The sequence below is a fragment of the Oryza sativa genome, chromosome 4, assembly GCF_034140825.1.
Source record: "Oryza sativa Japonica Group chromosome 4, ASM3414082v1".
In the NCBI taxonomy this organism is placed as follows: Eukaryota; Viridiplantae; Streptophyta; class Magnoliopsida; order Poales; family Poaceae; genus Oryza; species Oryza sativa.
This window is the reverse complement of record NC_089038.1, coordinates 4635136-4652278: the sequence shown is the minus strand read 5'-3', so window position 1 is coordinate 4652278 and position 17143 is coordinate 4635136. Positions and strand designations below refer to the sequence as shown.

Here is a 17143-nt window from a genome sequence, read left to right as displayed (position 1 = left end):
TTGAGGAAGGAACTCCCTCCTTTTCAATACCTGGGTAGGTGCAGGTAATTGGGAGGGAATTCCTCCTTTACTTTGTGTAAGCAAATCTCAGCCATCCGTTTTTATTAATGACCTAATCTCCAACTAAATTACCTATCAATTTCCATCATCTCTACCAAACAAGATATTGGGATTAAAAATCAAATTCTCATCTTAATCTCATCATCAATTCCCTCATATAAACTTCCAATCGTCTTTCCTCGAGTTACCAAACAAGCCGTCAAGGCTCTGTGCGGCAGTGGCAGGGTCCGTCGACCTCGACCGTGACGACAAGGGCGGGGCTGTGGCCAGGGTTTGCATGTTCTAGATCTGAATAGGATAGGATTTTAAGATTCTTTTTTTTTTGGGGGGGGGGGGGGAATTTGCAGGCAAATGGCTTAATATGTCCGCTTGGGAAATTAAGAAAAGTAGGTTTGCTATCATCGGATTTATTACAGTTGGATTATATGAATGCAATGCGATGGTAATTAACAAAAGTCCTACGACGATGAACATCATTATAATATTTTATTATGCTAATTGATCCTATAGTGTTTATAATCTACTCAGGACAACGATGGGACTTGCAGAGTTCATATATGCCCAACCTGACATCAAGGGCAACCAACCCAGGTAAGATACGTATGACCTTGCTCTGTTAACCCAATACAGATATATTCATCAGATAGTTTGTAGTTTTCTAATTCTTACGGCATGGTGGGAAGAACTCGGTAGTCGATCGATGCAGGGAGACATCCAGCGTAGCAGGTGCAAAATGAATCCAAACCAAGATTACCAGTCAAATATCATCCTGCTGTGACAGCTGATTTACATTGTCCAAAAGCTGATTTATCATACGAATTGAAAATAGCCATCCCACCAGAAAATCACGATCACAAATAGTCGTGTGACCACAAATCAACTGACATATCCTAAGGACGATTTAAGAGGGGGTATGGATGACAAATTTGCGAACACCAGAACGACAGACTTTCTGCTTGATTGATTCAGAAGCCCTTGCAACAGCAAGTTGAGATTGTCATGCACTTGAAGCACCTTCTCTTGCCCCCTCACTTGTAGAAGCAGCATCAATTCCTTTCAAAAATACAGGGAAAAAGAAAAGAAATTGCATCAGTTACTGCAGAAATGCAGAGAGAGAGAGTCACATCAGCAGGGTGATCGATCAACACTTTGCACTTAAGCCGTATTAGTAGGAACAATACACGAAAATCACATCAGCAGGGTGATCGATCAACACCTAATCTGCTAATTACATGAGAAAATGGTAATTTTACAACTTATACTAATCCAAAAGCAACTAACTGGCATACTATTTCTTACAGTCTAGTAGACAGTAACAAATCATATTATATAGCCAAAGAGAAATTTTATGGTACTTGAGGAAATAACCGCATATACTTGGAGGTACCAACTTTTACACTAGAAAATGTGGTATCTCCCAATACCTTATCAAGAATAGTAAAATTACTCATAGCTAAAAGATACATAATTAGCATAGCAGCACACATATGTAAGCAGCTAGTTAGCTAAAGGATGTATAATCAATGGAGTAGCACACATAGATATCAGCAGCAGAAACTTAGCTATATATACCTGGAATGCAGAAGCTTGTGTAGGGAACAACTGAAGTGCATTTGTCAAACACCTTCCTGGACCTCCTTGAATTGAGTTGGACCATATAGACAGCAGCAGGGTGATCAGGCGAGTGTGTGCCCACAAAGATGACATCGGTGCCCTCCACGGCGCCGAGCAACTGCACACTACTGGGAATCCATGGAGTTTGGAGGGCGCCATCGGGGAGTAGCGGCTCGAGCTCAATTGCCCTTCCCCTGATCCACTGCGCGACTCCGTTGTCATCCACATTCCTCGACCACAGGCGTAATCGGAGACGGAGGCACAATTTCTCGTCCTCCGGCTCCACCTCGACGCATCGCAGCACGCCGTCGTCACCCATGGACATCATGAAAATGGGGGAACTGCTTTCGATCAATGGCGGCGGGCGTGGCGGGCCGTAGACGATCGACAACCGCCGCTGCCCGCCGCCAAGCCGGAGCTCGAAGGCGTGCGTGGAGCTCCAGGTGAAGTAGAGCGTGTCCCCGACGAGGACGCTGCGGCACGGCAATGGCGACCTGTCCTCGAGGTAGTAGAACACGTCATGGTGTTCGACGGTGGTCGTGTCGCTCCACTCCCCCGTGTCGGAGGAGTAGACACGAGCGGAGGTGGCACCGGGGAGGTGCGGGAGGAACGGGCTAGGGCTGTGGCTCCAGATCAGGGCCACGAGGAATGGGCCGCCATGGCAGCTGCGGTGGTCGCAACCACCCCCGCCGCCGCCGGCGGCGCAGAGCACCGCGGCGTTGAAGCCGCGGCCGGTGATTGCGAGTGGCGACGACGGCCGTGGCAGGCGGCGGTGCTCGTTCGTGAAGGGATCCCAGACGACGAGGTCGTGGCCTAGGCTGGTGGTGGCGGCGGCGGCGCGGCGTGGGCATGGCGTGGCGAAGAGGGCGCGGCCGTGGCGGCAGTCGAGGACGAGCCACAGCGGGAGGTCGCGGCTGCCGGCGGCGGCGGGGCGGCGGGAGGAGGCGGCGCCGTTGTTGGGGGTGTAGCGGGAGCCGTAGCGCATGTCCCCCTCTCCCATGCCGATGCGGAGGAAACCGACGACGGGGGGAGCACGGTGGAGGCGGCGGCGGAGTGCGCGGTCGGCGAGGATGCGGCGCCAGACCTTGCAGGCGAGGGAGGCGCGGAGGAGGCAGGCGGGGTCGTCGGGCGGGAGGCGGACGAGGATCTCGCCGACGAGCTCGTCGGAGAGATCCCGCAGCGACGGCGACGGCGGCGGCATGGGTTTTGGGAATGGATTGCGACGGTTTGGGGTATGGAATTTTGCTACTTTTCAACAAAACAAAAAAAATAAAATCGATAGTACTTAACAAAGAAAGAAGAAGAGATCGATATTTACCGAACAAACAAATTACTAGCATTAAGCCCTTAACAATAGGAATGAGAATCGGTATCTCCAATCAGATCAATACTTTCCATCAGTGTATACTTCCTTCGTTTCACAATGTAATACTTTCTAGCATTAACCATATTTATTTAGATGTTAATGAATCTAGACATATGTATGTGTTTAGATTCATTAACATCTATATGTATGTGAACAATGCTAGAAAATATTACATTGTGAAACGGATGGATTATTACATTCATGCTATCCTTATTATCATGACAAGCTTAATTGTTAAAACTCTAATTGGATAATTGAGGTTTTGTTTTAGGGCAGACCGTAGAAACAGTCCAGGGTGTTCTTAAAAGCTACTTTCTCCGTTTCACAATATAAGACTTTCTAACATTGCCCACATTCATTTAGATGCTAATGAATCTAGACATATGTATGTGTTTAGATTCCTTAACATTTATAACATTTATATGTATGTGAGTAATGCTAGAAAATCTTATATTATAAAACGGAGGGAGTAAGCGCTAGTGTAACGTATATGCCAAAGTCAAAAAAAAAATTAAAAAAATTAATTTTGGAGTTGGTTTTAAGGTTTTCTTTTATCGTATTTTCTATTTCAACATTACCATTTTAAGTCATTTAGAGCACATAGGTAAAAGTTTTAACTATAAATTATTTTCTTATCGCTAATACGCTGATTAATTGGCCAACCGATGGCAGCCTACACATAACGCTTGTGAATTTAGCGGGCTTATCGGAGAGTTAGTACCAAAGTCTATCTGAAAAGCCGAAAACGCTCCCTTAAAGTTGTCTATTTCCCATGAATTAAAATTTTAAATTGGAATTCGAATATGAAACCAAATCATCCTCCAAATCAATCCAATATTAAAGAGAGTGGTTTATTCCTACTCGACGCCTGGGCTGATGAAAGCCTTTCTCTCCCTCCTCCAGCATGGCCCAGCCCATAATAGCAGCACGGGCCGGTTTTTCTATTGTGGGCTTCCTCCAGCAGCCCACAATAGCACCAAAGGCCCTGTACGTCGCTGCCGACGCTGTCATCACCGTGCCTGTTACTTGTATGAGACCTTAAATTTTTTTAAGAAAATGTTTTGGCTGGAACATTAAAATTTCACGGTAGTTTTGTAAGTTATGGGTAGATTAGGGAATGTAGTAGACTGACGCTGAAAGTTTTGGAAATTTAGAACTTCTTTTTTCCAAAAACAAGATAATTAGTAAATACTAAAACTATACTAAACCTTTTGGTTTCTTTTTTTTTTAAACTAAATCGGCAGGTAGAGGCTGCCAATTATACTTTCAATAAGCAGGAGTAAAAACCCAGACGGGTTACGAGAAAAAGAAAACAAAGGACGCTATTGTTGTCGGCCGAACAAGTTCACAGCACGCACAACAACTCAACGCTACAACCCACTCAAAATAGACCATCGACGGAGCCTAAACACGAGTCATCGTTGCCAAGCTTGCCAGAGCAAAGCAGCTCCGACTTCACGGCAAACTTGTGTCGTCGTTGCCAAGCTCATCACAGAAACGACCAAGCAGCTCCGACTTCCCATGGCGAACATCAGCCAAAGCAATCGTATCACCGCTTCCTGCTTGTTGTTGGCACCAACACACCTAGAGAGAGACTGCAACGTGTTATCGTTACCGAGCTTCATCACACCCCATCAACAAAGCAGCCGAGGGTTATGTTTCGCCCCCGGTCGCCCGTGCGTGGACGACAGGGGGCCGCCTGCGCCGTCTGATCTGATTTCCAGTTGATTTCCAGTTTTCTCTGTTTCAACCTTTTGGTTTCTTCCTTATTATATATTTGTTGAGTCATTAAGAAAGATAGTACAAACGCAAATGCTTAAAATATAGGCACACTTATATCTATGAACGCGCATACATATTCTACCTTTATAAGTATCTTAAAGGGGCAATTGCAAATTTACCACTGCTTTGAATCGTTATTGCAAAACTGCCACTAGAAAATTGCAAAAATACCACTGGAACTGTCATTCGAGTGGCATCCTTGCAAAATTGAAAAAACCGGTGGCAAAAAAGACTTAATCTGTAATCTTGATATTAATGAAGTTATTACTGTGGGCTACTTACTCTGTCCTGAATATAAGTATGAAGTAATTATTCCGTACTATTAATAAGTGCTCTTTGCGACAAAAGCTTTGTAAGAAAATTTGTAGGACGTAAATCCTTTGGAAGATTTCCTTTTCTCTTTTGGAACAAAGGAATGAGCCCTATGAAATTCATATGGGATTGCTAAATTAGGGCCCCTTTGAATCAAAAGATTTACGTAGAAATTTAATAGGATTCAAATCTTATAGAAAATTTTCATATTTAGCCCTTTGATTCAAAGGATTGAAGCTTTCCAATTCCTATGAAATGGCGCATTGTATGTGGATTTTGGAGGAAATATAGCAAGAGCTCCAATCTCTTAGAAAATTTCCTTTGAGTCTATCTCTCTCATCTGATTCCTGTGTTTTTCTTGCGCTCCAATCAAACGGCCATTCCTGTGTTTTTTCTATATTTTGCAATCATCTGTTTTACACTTCAATTTCTATCAAAATCCTGTATTTTTCCTATTCCTCCATTGTTTTCAACCTTACGATTCAAAGGGGCCCTTAGTGATTTTGAAGAAAATCTAACATAATCTTGAAATCTTTTCCCTTGGAATCATCTTTCCAAATTACTATATTTTTTCCATGTGGAACATCCAACCATCGCACAATAAGCAATTCCTATATTTTTCTTATTTTTAGGATAATGCCACCCAAATTCATTATTACTGCGCTTTTTAAACTTATGAATTACAAAGAAGCCCTAAAGCTAGTCACAATCTATGTATGCATACCATATTTACCATGGGACTACCTATTCTTACTCATGAAATGTCTGGGAAAATTCAGTCCCCACTAAAAAATCAGATTTTTTTTTCTTCATTGCTTCATTCTGCACTAAATATTTTCTCTTTAAAAAAAAAACTTTGCAGCATCTTCACTGTCAACTACTTCCTCCGTTTTATATTATAAGGCGTTTGACTTTTTCCTAGTCAAACTTGATTAAGTTTGACCAAGTTTATAGTAAAATTTACATCTTAAATATCAAATTAATTTTATTAAATCTAAAATTAAATATATTTTGATAATATATTTATTTTGTATTGAAAATACTACTATATTTTTTTATAAACTTAAACGAAGAGAGCAGTAATATTGAAGTGTTTTGAAGATCCAGATTGTTTCTTCCCTACCGCCTAACAATGAAAACGATTAATCCGCCTAATTTTTAATGGCGGAATGCAATAGCATATGCATAAAACCGATCGAATCTATCGAAGAAATGCTTAACTCTTGTCACATCCTGATTTTTGTTTCAGGATTTATAAATTATTTAATAAATTATTATTAGAATTTATATTAAATGTTCATTAATTTACAAGTGAAGTTAAATGTGGGAAATAAAATTTCCTAAATATAAAGCATGGATGGATTTAATTTTTTATTAAATTCTCTATGGTTAATTATACTCTCTGGAATATTCTCGGATTTTTCGGAGCTCAATTCCTAATTTTTAATCATACAAAGAGCATTTCAGTAATTACCCACATATTAAATTAATCATTAAATGGTCTGGTTTTAATATTTTTAAATACTTTGGGTGTCCAAGTATGTTCAAGATTTTTCTTGGAATTATTTGAGCATAGGAAGTATTTTTAACAATTCAAAGATCATTTCATTGATTAATTTAATAGGAAAAGTAATAATAATCCTCTTCCTAGTCTTGGGCCCTTTCCAGCCCATCTCCCTCTTTTGTGTGCACGGCCGTGCAGCCCAATTCGGCCCAGCCGAGCTCCCCCCTTCTCTTTCTTTCTTTGCTTTGTTTTCAGCCAGCCCAAGACGAAAAGTCTAATTTGCCTCCCTCGACACTGTTTATCTTCTGCCTCTAGCAGCCGAACTGAGACCGATTTGGCTCGGTTTTTCTCCTCCAAATCTGACCTTTCCCCTTGTGTTTTTCTAAAATTAGTTGAGGGGAAATATTCCTCTTATCCTCCTCTATATTTACCCCTAAAAATTGGAGCTAATCGTTGAGTATCTTATCCGAATCGAACTCGTTTTCGAGTTTATCTCCGAAACCGAGTTTTTGATTTCCCGGATCGATTTCTTGCGGGAGGAGTCCGATCTCTTCAATCCAAGGCTATAAATAGGACCCCCTAGTCCTCCTCTTTCGTTTGCCCCCTCTCCCGTGATCTCCCGTGCCTCGTAGCGCCGCCGCCACGTGCTCCACCCCGCCGTCGTCGCCGGCCGAGCTCCATCCGCGTCGCGCCGCCGCCTCCGTCGTCGCCGCCGGTCGCCGTCACCGCCGTAAGGTGCGCCGAGGTGTGGGCAAGCTCGGCCGCTCTCTCCCCGCTGTCGCCGGTCACCGGAGCCCCGTCGCCGGCCGTCGTCGTTCGTCGTTTGGTTCGAGGGTGAGTACCGTTAGGTTCGTCTCGTCGTCCTCTACGTGTACATGTCCTCCAAAGTCGCAGCCGACCATCCAATCTCCGGCGAGGTCGCCATCTTGGTCCGGCCATTGATGAGGTCATCATGATGTCATCATCGTTTTTCTTTTTCCTGTTTTTCTAATAGATTAAATCTTCGGAAATTCATAACTAAATCATCGTAACTCGGTTTTGAGTGGTTCAAGTTGCTAAATTCATCTAAAATCATGATCTACATGTTTGTTTACTTTATATGTACTGTTTATTTGGTTTTTATTAGTCTTTTTCTTCGTTTTGCGTGTTAGCTTGTCGTTTCCGTCGTTGCGAAGGTTCGTGAGTGCGTCGGGAGTGTTCAGAAGATTAATTGAAGACCGATTATTGCAAGGCAAGTCACACAGATCCTAAACACAATCCTTTGAGCATGTTGATCCTATATTTAAATTCTCTATTTATTTCAACTGTGCATTTATTTTCGAATGTCATTGGTGGTGTGAATCTATTCCTTTGTTATGGCCTGTTTGCATTGATTACTTTATTCCTTGATACCTTGGGTTATTATAACTTGACTAGTTGAGCTTTATATATTGGTTCAGCTAGATATTAGATATAATTGCTTAGCCATGCTTAGAAACATTAGCTCACTAATGGGATGAATCATATATACTACATTATTATTTATGGTTATATTTAATGGTAGCTCACGATGGTTAATCGTGTTATGATAATTAATTGGTAATTAAAATATGATTAATGGTGGGTTGTGAGCACATGGTTTTGAAGGTCGTGCTCATGGCAATTAAGGACCGGTTCGCGAGCTACTGTTGTGAAACATTAACCGTGCCAACCACAAGCCAGCGTGGGCAACGACTTTACCTTTTGTATAGCATGGTTCATTGCGGAGCACCAGACTGAGAAGTGGCGGAGATAAGCCCACGGGGGTCGCTGGGGAGTCCATGCCTTGTTTTATAAGGGGGTGATTATGATCCAGGAATGGTGCACTGTGGTGAGTTGTGTTGTGCAGAGGGTATTGCCACAGCCTCTATTCGGGTACTTTCCAGTATCGCGACGCATGGTAGACATAATGTTGAGGCTGTGTCTTGTGGGTACAGTGGTACACCTCTGGCCAGAGTAAAACTATTCGAATAGCCGTGCCCGCGGTTATGGGTGGGTTGAGCAATGTTTTTCGTGATTAGTCTCACACCTCTCACAATAATTATGGATGTTATACCTGGTAATAATTTGCTTAGCTCCTGGTTTGGAGTTAGATCTGTACAGCCGGGTATGGTTGTTCAGGATGGTTGGGCCTGTGCAGCATGGGTGTGTTGTTCAGTGTTGATTAAAATTTCTGATTAATTACTCCACTGTTTTACTTCTCTTAAATGTTTTGCTAAATGCTGCTTTTGCAAATGAGCCTATATTATGCCATCCTTTGGTATCCTTGTGCACTTGCATATTTGTTGTGTGGCTTGTTGAGTATGTCATATGCTCATTCTTGCAATAATCAATCATCCTCAGTTGAAGAAAAAGGATCTAGAAGGAGAAGACGTTTGGCTTATACCCCAGTTGAGCTGCCTGTGGGAGTGGAGCTGAAGCCATCGCTAGACCGTTATTCCGCTGCTGTTTTCTTTTCTTTTGTAAGTGTGTAACGTTATTATTATGATGGATTTGTATATTAAATTGTCAGTTTGTGTACCTCGGTTGATTGCTGGACGAGGATTTTATGCATAAATAACTTCGGAAATTACTAGTGAATTTCCGGGCGTGACAACTCTTTTAACTTTTCAAGGAATCCTTAATCAGTGTATGCATATACGTCTCGATAATGAATCATGTTAAAGTTCATTTACACATGACTGTACTTAAAGTCTGAAACCAAAGAAAAGAAGATCGAGATAGCCAAATCAATCTTTGCAAGACATAAACAGCCATAGTACATATATAAGGGTTGATATGTCTGATTCACACCATGTCTCTTCTGTCGCGTATGCGCAGATAACCCTTCCTTCCTGCCTAACTTAAGCTCTTCTTCCCTTCTATACACTACTACACAAAGCGTTTTCCCATACGGTCAATCTGATTTTTACGTGCAAAGCTTCGGCCCGTCTGGAACAAATCACCTAGGAAAATCACGATTTTCGCGTGCAGTGGCACCCGCACACGAAAATCAGATTTTCACGTGCGGTCGCTTATGCCGCCCGCACGGAAAAACAAAACACCGAAAAATAAAATAAAATTTCAAAAAAAAAAACCCTAGATCAGGTCGGCGGTGGTGGCGGCGTCGCCGCTCACCGGATCCGTGGCGGGGGGAGGGCGGCCGGCCGCCAGATTCGTGCGGGGAAGGCCGCTGCTAGCCCGCCCACCGGATCCGTCGCCTGCGCGCTCCCGTCCGCTGGGGAGGGAAGGGGACGGGAGGGGAGGGCAGCCGGTTCCCACGCCGGATCCGTGGCGGGGAAGGGCAGCCAGCCGCCAGATCCGTGCGGGGACGGCCTATGCCCGCCAGATCCCGCGCCTCCACCACCGCGCCATCGTCGCTGGCGCCGCACCGCCACCGTCGCCGCCATCGATGCCGCCGCTTCCGCCTCCCTTACCGAGGGCGCCAGCATCGCCGAGGAGGAAGAGGGAGATGGGAGGATGGATGGAGAGGTGGTGGGGAGGGCGAGCGCGTGGGGAGAGGATAAGGGTGAGCGTGTGGGGTGGGCTATTTTCGTGTGCGGGCCTGTTAAGTGGCTTGCACACGAAAATATATTTTTCTGTGCGGGCGACGTCCTGATGCCCCTTTTTCATTTTTCTGTGCGGTTGCACTTATGGACCGCCTAGAAATAAACTAGTCTGGTGTCCAGGAAAATCTTTAGTGTAGTAGTGATAGTGAAGGTGTACAATTAAACCGTTAAGTAGCGGATCCAGAAATTTAGATCGTTGGTGTCATAACATATCTATCGATGTTATAGCATGCTAATTATATTTAGAATATAGTGTTACAATATATGCATAAGCAGTTTAAGCATGGGTTTTACCGAAAGTTGTCGGTGTCGCCTGACACCGGTGGTAACACTGTAGATCCGCCCCTAAACCCTTTGCTTTCTCAAGTCAATAACCAAAGAACCAATTGTTCAGGAAAAAAGAAAGTAATTTCCTGAATAATACTCCTACTTTCATCCCTAAATAAACGTAGGCAGGAATTTACTAATTTCATACTGGTCGCCTAAAGCTCTTTAATACTTCTATGTCCTTTTCTTATCATTTTTAGTTATTCAACCAATAGAATTTTCTCCTCCTCATTTTCTCTCTCTCTCTCTCTCTTCTTATTTTCTCTTCATGTTTATGAAGGGTATAGTATACAGTTTTTAGCTTCTTCTAATATATCTTTGAATAGTTAAAACTATATATATTTTACAGTGGGAGTAACATGTACTTCCTTCAAAATGTAGCTATTTCTAACACAGTAGCTTGTCTTAAAATAAAGCTATTTCTTCATCTACCTCCTACTCTCAACCAATCACAAGCATTCTTCTTCACATACTTTCTCTTTTCAACCAATCACACACTTTCTCCAATCATTCTCTGGTTCTCACATACTTTCTTAATACACGTGCTAACCTTAAAAATGTTTACATTTTGAGACGGAGGAAGTATGAAATTATCAAATGATGAACCTTCTCTTTTTGACTTTCGAGAAGCACATTCAGAAACAAAGGTTCTCTGGAACACAAAAAACTGAGAGAGTTTTTTAGAAATTAGCTCAAAGTTCTTTTTAAAAAAAACCTCGGAGGCAATAAGAGAAAGGAGTAGCTAAATCTCAGACGCCTACAAAATTTCAAATTCCAGCATACATTTCTGAGTGTAAAATTATAGTAGTGTGCAAATAGCCAAATATGCAATTTGTTACTTCTTTTTAACTGTAATTTTGTTGTTATATAGTATGGCTTTACTTTATATTATATCAAAGTTTTACTATTTTCCATGTAATTTTGCAAATGTCATGGATTGTATTTTTTTTCATATAATTGTACTGCCATCTAAGTAGAGAGAAAAGTGACCGAATTTTCCTGAAATCTACATTTCCTTTAAAAATGTTTAGCTACCAGGGAGAAAAAAAATAAACTCAATACTAAAATGATTTTTACAAGTGGGTAGAAGAAGACAAAGAGGCAGCAGAGAAGAATTGAAGATGCTCCTAGGACAGTAGCCTGTAGCCACCTCATCTCCTGTTTTGTTTGCTTTTTTTTTCCTTTTTTTTAGGGAGCCTCTCTTGTTTTATTTGCTCTGCATTATCATCTCTTTCTTACACCAGTCGTCCATTCCATCCATCCATCTATACTTAGCTGCACACTGCCCGAGGCAACGCCACCACACGCCTCCCCTTCCATGCTCCCGGTCCACCATGAGCCAACCCAGAAATTTATCTCCATGTCAAAATATAAAAGATTTTCACTGAATTTCACACATACATTTATTATATTACGATGTGTCACAACCACCTAAAATCTCTTATATTTTAAAACGGAGGAAGTAAAATATAAACAAGTTTATTTTTATTTCTTTCTATTTGTCCTTAAATAAATTTATTTTTAATATTTATTATATCAAAGTTTGTAAAAGTATTAAGATAAATATATTTTGATAACAAGAGAAATAATTACATTATAATTTGATAAAGTAATGGCATTCTAATTTTTTTAATATGTGGAATTAGTTAAAACATTAAACTTATTTTGGGACGAAACAAGTAAAAGGAAAGTACCCATGGTCCAGTGCAACAGGTTCACCATCTGTCCTGCAGTATTCCCTTGCCAGTGGGCTACTTGCACAGCTACCAATGCAGTGGACCATGGACCATGGCGCATGCACTACGCGTGGGTCCACGGTAGACTAGTTCCATACGCCAGCGTGCATGCACGGAATTCCAGGACACAGCCCTCGTGCCTCCTTTTTATGCAAAAAAAAATAGAAAAGAAAAGAAAGTGCAGCGATCTAAACTTATTTAATTACCACCACCATCAGAGATCTTGAGACAGGGTGATAGAAAGTCATTTGCATCAAGTTGACCAATAATTCATCATAGCTTCACACTGTACTAGCACTAGTATTTTATCTCCATCCAATAATTGAGATTGGTCAGTTGCTGACACTGTGTGAACTTGGGGTTACATAAACTCAATTACAGGTAAAAAGTAAAAAGAATTACTCATCAAATGCACCTCTAATTATCTTCTTTTCTGTTCATCTCTCTCAAGACTAGATTAATTTTAACCACATAGGAACAACATCTAATTTCTTGAGATCTACACACTGAGGGTTTTGTGAAGCAGGCTAGGAGCGGTACAGGGTCTTGAGCCTCTTTGCTGCCTGGATGAAGCCCAGAATCACCTGCAACTCATCCAATTGCTGCTTTTTGTTTAGCATTTGGAAGAGATTGGAGCCAGAGGTTAAGACTTAAAAACTGATTGTGTAATCACAGGTTATACAATACAAACTGCCTATCTAAAAGATATAAGTAGGTCTGTAGCTACCTGAGACTGAAAATGCTGCTGGACCCCATGGAAGAGCTGTTCCTTTGATGGATTGGGGTTCATGCTTACCTGTGCATAGTTTTTCATCATTAAGCGCACATTAGACCATGGAATGATGGAAATGAAAAGATAAGGTTTGCTAATCAATAAATGGGATGATCCAGGCTGCTTACAAGATTGAAATGCTTCCAGTATCTCCACAGCGTAGGAGTTCCAAGTTTTGTCAGGTTTACTCTCTGCAAACAAAATGTAAAATATACTTCGATCAGAACACCCGTCAAAAAAAAAAAAACCTTTGAACAATGGCACATGATGTGCAAAAGACAGATTAAAATCCTAGCAGATTTCGTAGCAAACTGAATGAATTGTCAATGAAATTGATTTCGCCATGTCCACAATAAGGCATGCAAAATGCATTGGCTAAAACAGCAGAATGGTCTATGACAACAACAGATCCTACCTAACCATGGGCCAAGCCACGTGATCCAAGGGTCACACTGGCTTTAATTCTTGATGGCACGGTCAGATATCTCAAAAGTATTACTCATTCTGTATACTTATTGCGATAGCGATTAGTAATTACCGTTCGCAGCTTTGTACTGGGGTGAAAATTGCCTCGGTTGCTGGATTTTATACAGGAAGACCAGGGCCTTGTATGCCGAACTCTTGGCTTTGTTGGTTTGTGGTACTCTATGCTCGCTACTTGCGAAAATAGAAGAAAATTGTTAGTTGATCACACTACTAATAGTTTAAAGCAATTGGCTAAATTGCAATTATCACAGAATGGTCTTACAATAGTCCATGTCTTTGTCTCCCATGTCGGAACTGCTACAGAACGAATTGTTGCCATCAATATCATCATCGTCTTCGTTACCAGTTGGAGGTTCCAATACACTCAAAGCATTCCTTTGCAGCTTCACCTCTACACCATTCTTTAGAACCTGCATTTGCAACAATATCTCAGGTCCAGGTCTTGTTTTTCATTATGTCATATCACCTCTCCTTTTTCTTTCGAGAGGATATCACCTCAAATAATGGTGGGTATAGATTATGACGGTATTATTAACACAGATGATCTTTTAAAAACATGTCGAGAACTGCTTGCCTTGCTACTTTCTAAAACAATAAAAGTCAATACTATTTTGTTCATTAGTTAAACAAGCATTTTCAAGATAGAAAACCACAATTGAGTAAAGTTTAAGTGGGATACTAAATAATTCAGCGGGAGACTCACCAGCCAGTGCCAACCTCCAAGACCAACAGCCTTCTTGACAACACCTTGTAGGCCAACCAAGACGGACTTTGTTCGGTTGTTCCCAGTGACGATGACCTTCGTGTGCCGAGGAAGCACCGAGAGCTCCTCATCGCCACTCTCGTACCGAGGCGGAGACAGAACCCGGGAGGAGCATAGCTCAGTCTCCATCATCATGCTGATTCTCTGCCCTGATCTCTCCCTGATTCAAGGTTTGGCAGCAAATCAATCAGTACACAACAAACTCAATACAGTGGAGTGTTCTATGATTGACTATCAACAGCAAACAATAAATAGCACTATCAACCCAGTGCCAGAAAATTTTCCTAGATTAGCGCAATGTTCAAGATTTATTGCACGGTGCAAGAACCAAGTAACTCTGCATCTCAAATCTGCAGGATTGGTGAACTTTGCTAAAAACAGTGCTGCTCCAAAATTAAAAAAAGTATACCAGCTATTATTAGGCATAGCAGGATTTCAGAAACTAGCTCAACATAAAAAAAAAAAGCTTGACCCTGCATAAAGGGAATCTGAAATTCAAAATCGATTCTTGAGTCCTAAGTTCCACAGGAAATTCATATTTATATTTTTTTTGCGTACATTAATTTCCATGGGGGGCACGAGTGAAGCCTGAAAGCGATTTACATGATGTGACACCTCCATGCAACTCGATCCGGATCAGACTGATGCGGTTGCAAATTACAAACAGACTGGAGAGCATTAGTGACCCCCAACCACTAACCATGATGGTGATGAATCGGCAGAGACACTCACCAGGACCCACTACCAGCTAGCTAGCTGCAAGAATTGCTCGTTACTTGCTGGAGTAGCAATCGTGAAAGTGATGTGTCTAAGGAATATGTACAAAAGCAGTGCATGGGATTGCCAGGTAGTAAATCAGAAATGAAATGGTGTAAGCAATCAATTTTGGCTTAAGCAATTTGCTTAGCTAGGTGCTTGGCATTAATTATGGGAACTGGATCTACTAAAAAATTATGTGGAGTAACCACAAGAATTTAATAGTTGGGGCAGGTAAACAATCTTGTGTTCATGCTTTCAGTAAATTCGCATTTAAAGCGGAGTTATGGAGATTGCAGACTACAGTAATGAACAGTACAGTACAATCTCGTGATGCATTTTCCCCCAACTAATACCCTGGTGCCCGATTTTAATAAAATAATTTCATATATTTTTTTCCAGTGCAATCTGCACTGCAAAAATTCTGAATCAAGTATAGATTCGAATTTACTGTAAAATTTCACAGAACAGCTCAGAAACCCGATCTAAATCACTTTAGAGATCGCCTAGCTTCAAGATCTTAATTAAATGCAGGATGAATTGGGAAATGCTACCCGGTGTATTAGAAGAAAAATCGCATGCAAATCCAGAATTCTTCATAGTATAGAACAAAATGCAATCAAATTCTTGATATGAACTTCTGTTGACTGAAGATCACAGCTGCAACAGTGTATTTTTCTATAGAGACACAGGATCCTAGTAGATAAGCAATTAAGGATATCTGTACTCGCGCTGCAAAGTCTACTGTAATTTTGAATTTGAGAAAGGAGACGCGAATTCAAAATGCGAAAGACTGTCTTTTTAAAGCGCAATCCGAGCTCGAATTATTCAAAATTCAGAGCAAGAAGGGAGATTCAACCACGGGTTTAATACTCGCAGATTCAGATAATGCAACTTCGATTTGCGATTACGGACCTAATCACGGAATCAGAAATCGAATCCATCCCAATCGAGCACCAGGAATCCAAATCAAATCAAATCAAAGCTAGTACAAAAACCCTGCAAGCGAGCAGCGCAAAACCCGCTGAATTCCCTCCGAGCTCAAACCACCATTTACTCCCAATCCATCAAAACCACAATTCATTCCGCCCAAAAATTCAACTCCCCAGAAGACAAACCAACTAGGTAAAATGCGGATCAAAAAAGGAAAAATTCAAGAGGGCAAGCCGAGGGGGGTTTTCTTGGCTCACCTGCTCCGATCTCGCCGCAATGGCCACCGAATCAGCCCGGGAAACGATCGAGCCGGGCGGTGTCGCGGATCAGGGACCCGATTCCGAGCCCGAATTGTGCGCCGAGGCGACGGATCGATGCGCGAGAGAGGGAAATCCGAGCATGAAGAAGAGGAGAGAGAAAGTGAAGGAGAAGGAGAGAGAGAAGAGCACTGAATGCTTTCCAACTGCACAGAAAAGAGCAAACGGATGAGCCGGCTTTAACGCGCAAACTCGGCTCGGCTCGGGCTTGATCTCGGCTTGGCTCGGCTCGGCTCGTGGAGATATGGCTGCGATCTACTGTGACGTGGGGGTTGCCTGGACCCAAATATAATAAATCGGTGGTGTACCAAGCAGGATCATGAGTAGAGAGACTGACGCGTGGGGCCAGTTAGGTCGCAGAAGTAGGTGGGACCAGAAGTCAGTGACTGTGACTCAAACAATGGTGGTTTGTGGGGATGTTTCCTAAACGACAAGATAGGGGCAAAAGAAAAAAAAAAGAAGAAGGCAGATGATGATTTCTATTTTTATTTAAAGAGTAAATTTCATAAAATTACATATACTTTACACGATCTATCACAAAACTATATATTTAATAACTTATTTCACAAAACTACAGATTCAATGTTTTTGTTTATCACAAAACTACAGGTACTTTGCACAATATATCACAAAACTACATATTTAAGATCTTGTTTCACAAAACTATATATTTAATATCTTTATTTATCACAAAACTATAGGTTTAGTGTCTTCATTATTACAAAACTATAGATTTTGCTAAAACCTATAGTTTTGTGATAATAAAGACACTAAATTTATAGTTTTATGATAAATGAAGACACTAAATGTGTAGTTCTGTGATAAACGAAAACACTAAATCTATAGTTT

The 17143-nt window shown here is 41.6% G+C and overlaps 2 protein-coding genes and 1 long non-coding RNA gene across 4 annotated transcripts; 1 reads left to right on the top strand and 2 right to left on the bottom strand.

Annotated features, from left to right (window-relative positions):
- Nucleotides 1-794: 794 nt before the first annotated feature.
- Nucleotides 795-2898, bottom strand: LOC9266359 (uncharacterized). Its single transcript, XM_015779560.3, has 2 exons — nt 1633-2898; nt 795-1113 (listed from the first exon to the last, which is right to left on the bottom strand). Exons 1-2 carry the CDS (start codon nt 2873-2875, stop codon nt 1058-1060), a joined length of 1299 nt encoding a protein of 432 aa, XP_015635046.1. The 5' UTR covers nt 2876-2898; the 3' UTR covers nt 795-1057.
- A 4113-nt stretch (nt 2899-7011) lies between these two features.
- On the top strand, nt 7012-9236 carry LOC136355975 (uncharacterized). The gene is made up of 3 exons (XR_010740588.1): nt 7012-7472; nt 7790-7869; nt 9000-9236. It is a non-coding gene; the product is annotated as an uncharacterized lncRNA (long non-coding RNA).
- Nucleotides 9237-12501: 3265 nt separating this feature from the next.
- Nucleotides 12502-16446, bottom strand: LOC4335053 (uncharacterized). Of its 2 annotated transcripts, none has more exons than XM_015779002.3 (7): nt 16235-16446; nt 14229-14448; nt 13788-13935; nt 13578-13693; nt 13168-13230; nt 12995-13063; nt 12502-12869 (listed from the first exon to the last, which is right to left on the bottom strand). In XM_015779002.3, the coding sequence occupies exons 2-7, from the start codon at nt 14421-14423 to the stop codon at nt 12795-12797; spliced, it is 666 nt and encodes a 221-aa protein (XP_015634488.1). In that variant the 5' UTR covers nt 14424-14448; nt 16235-16446; the 3' UTR covers nt 12502-12794. The 2 variants fall into 2 exon arrangements, with proteins under 2 accessions (XP_015634488.1, XP_015634486.1); XM_015779000.3 differs by having other exon boundaries at nt 13578-13696; nt 16235-16444.
- Nucleotides 16447-17143: the final 697 nt, after the last annotated feature.